Below are 1,040 nucleotides of genomic sequence, written 5' to 3' on the forward strand. Positions count from 1 at the left end.
GACATCGAAGAAATTCTAGATTTACGTATTATTAATGGGGAACTATAGTACCTAGTTAAATAGCTTGATTTTAGACTAGAAGATAACTTATAGGAACTAGTTAAGAATTTAAACTGCCCTAAGAAACTAGAATAGTTCCATTAGTAGAACCCGGATCGGCTAAAGGCAAACCTAAGACAGAACCGAAAACAGCGCCCTAGTTAATAACGTTGACGCCACTATTAAGTTGTATAACGGCCCCCGATTCCTACTATTCTACCGCCTCTAATTCGTCTAGATTTGACAAACCCTATATAACCATATTTGCCCCCTTCTCTACTAGGAACTCTCGTTGTTTACGAACCCGAGTCAGACAGGCCAACGCCTCAGAAGCTTTGTATTAATATTCCCGCAGCAAGGCTTCGGCCTCTTTCTCTTTAGCCTTTAAACGACGTTGTTCGCGTATAATATAATCTACTACGTTATAATCAGAGACGTGCCCTTACAAGAAAATAGGAACTTACAAGAAGAAACTAGAACGCTAGAACCATTATAAGCACGACCCCGACGTACGTAAGCCTTGTAGCGACGAGATTTTTTAATCATCTTGTATACTTGGTTGTACTCTGCGCAATAGGAACATGCTATCACTATAAACCTGTGATTAGAAATAAACTAAGCCAAACGCTTACGACGAATAGACGCTAGGGATCTACGTGTGTTAGATGGCATGATTAATAGCACGAAGGGCAACGAGGACTAAGGAGAAAAAACACGTACAAGGAACGTGAGGGATATTAGCGCTATTTAAGACGGCCTAAAAAGAGGGCTTTTAGGTCGAAAGCCTCGGAGGGAGGGCATTATATCACAGAAATATGTATGCAGATGCCGCCTAGGCCACCGGCACAAACGGGCTAATCAAGCCGAAGGAACAGAAGGACCAATTATAACATAGGAAGTACAGTGATCACTACGCTCACCAGCGATCAGGGTGATCACCACTATACGATCACTCACGATCACCATGATCAGGAGTGATCACTAGGATTATATATATATAT

At 41.7% G+C, this 1,040-nt stretch overlaps 1 protein-coding gene across 1 annotated transcript; it reads right to left on the reverse strand.

Moving 5' to 3' along the window:
* Positions 1-391: 391 nt before the first annotated feature.
* MYCTH_2039926 (uncharacterized protein) lies at positions 392-651 on the reverse strand (the record flags this gene model as incomplete). The annotated part of the gene is made up of 2 exons (XM_003666379.1): positions 392-456; positions 504-651. Coding segments are annotated over 2 exons (213 nt in total), but the record flags the coding sequence as incomplete, so codon positions are not given.
* Positions 652-1,040: the final 389 nt, after the last annotated feature.

This window comes from Thermothelomyces thermophilus, chromosome 6 (assembly GCF_000226095.1).
Source record: "Thermothelomyces thermophilus ATCC 42464 chromosome 6, complete sequence".
NCBI classification, from domain to species: domain Eukaryota; kingdom Fungi; phylum Ascomycota; class Sordariomycetes; order Sordariales; family Chaetomiaceae; genus Thermothelomyces; species Thermothelomyces thermophilus.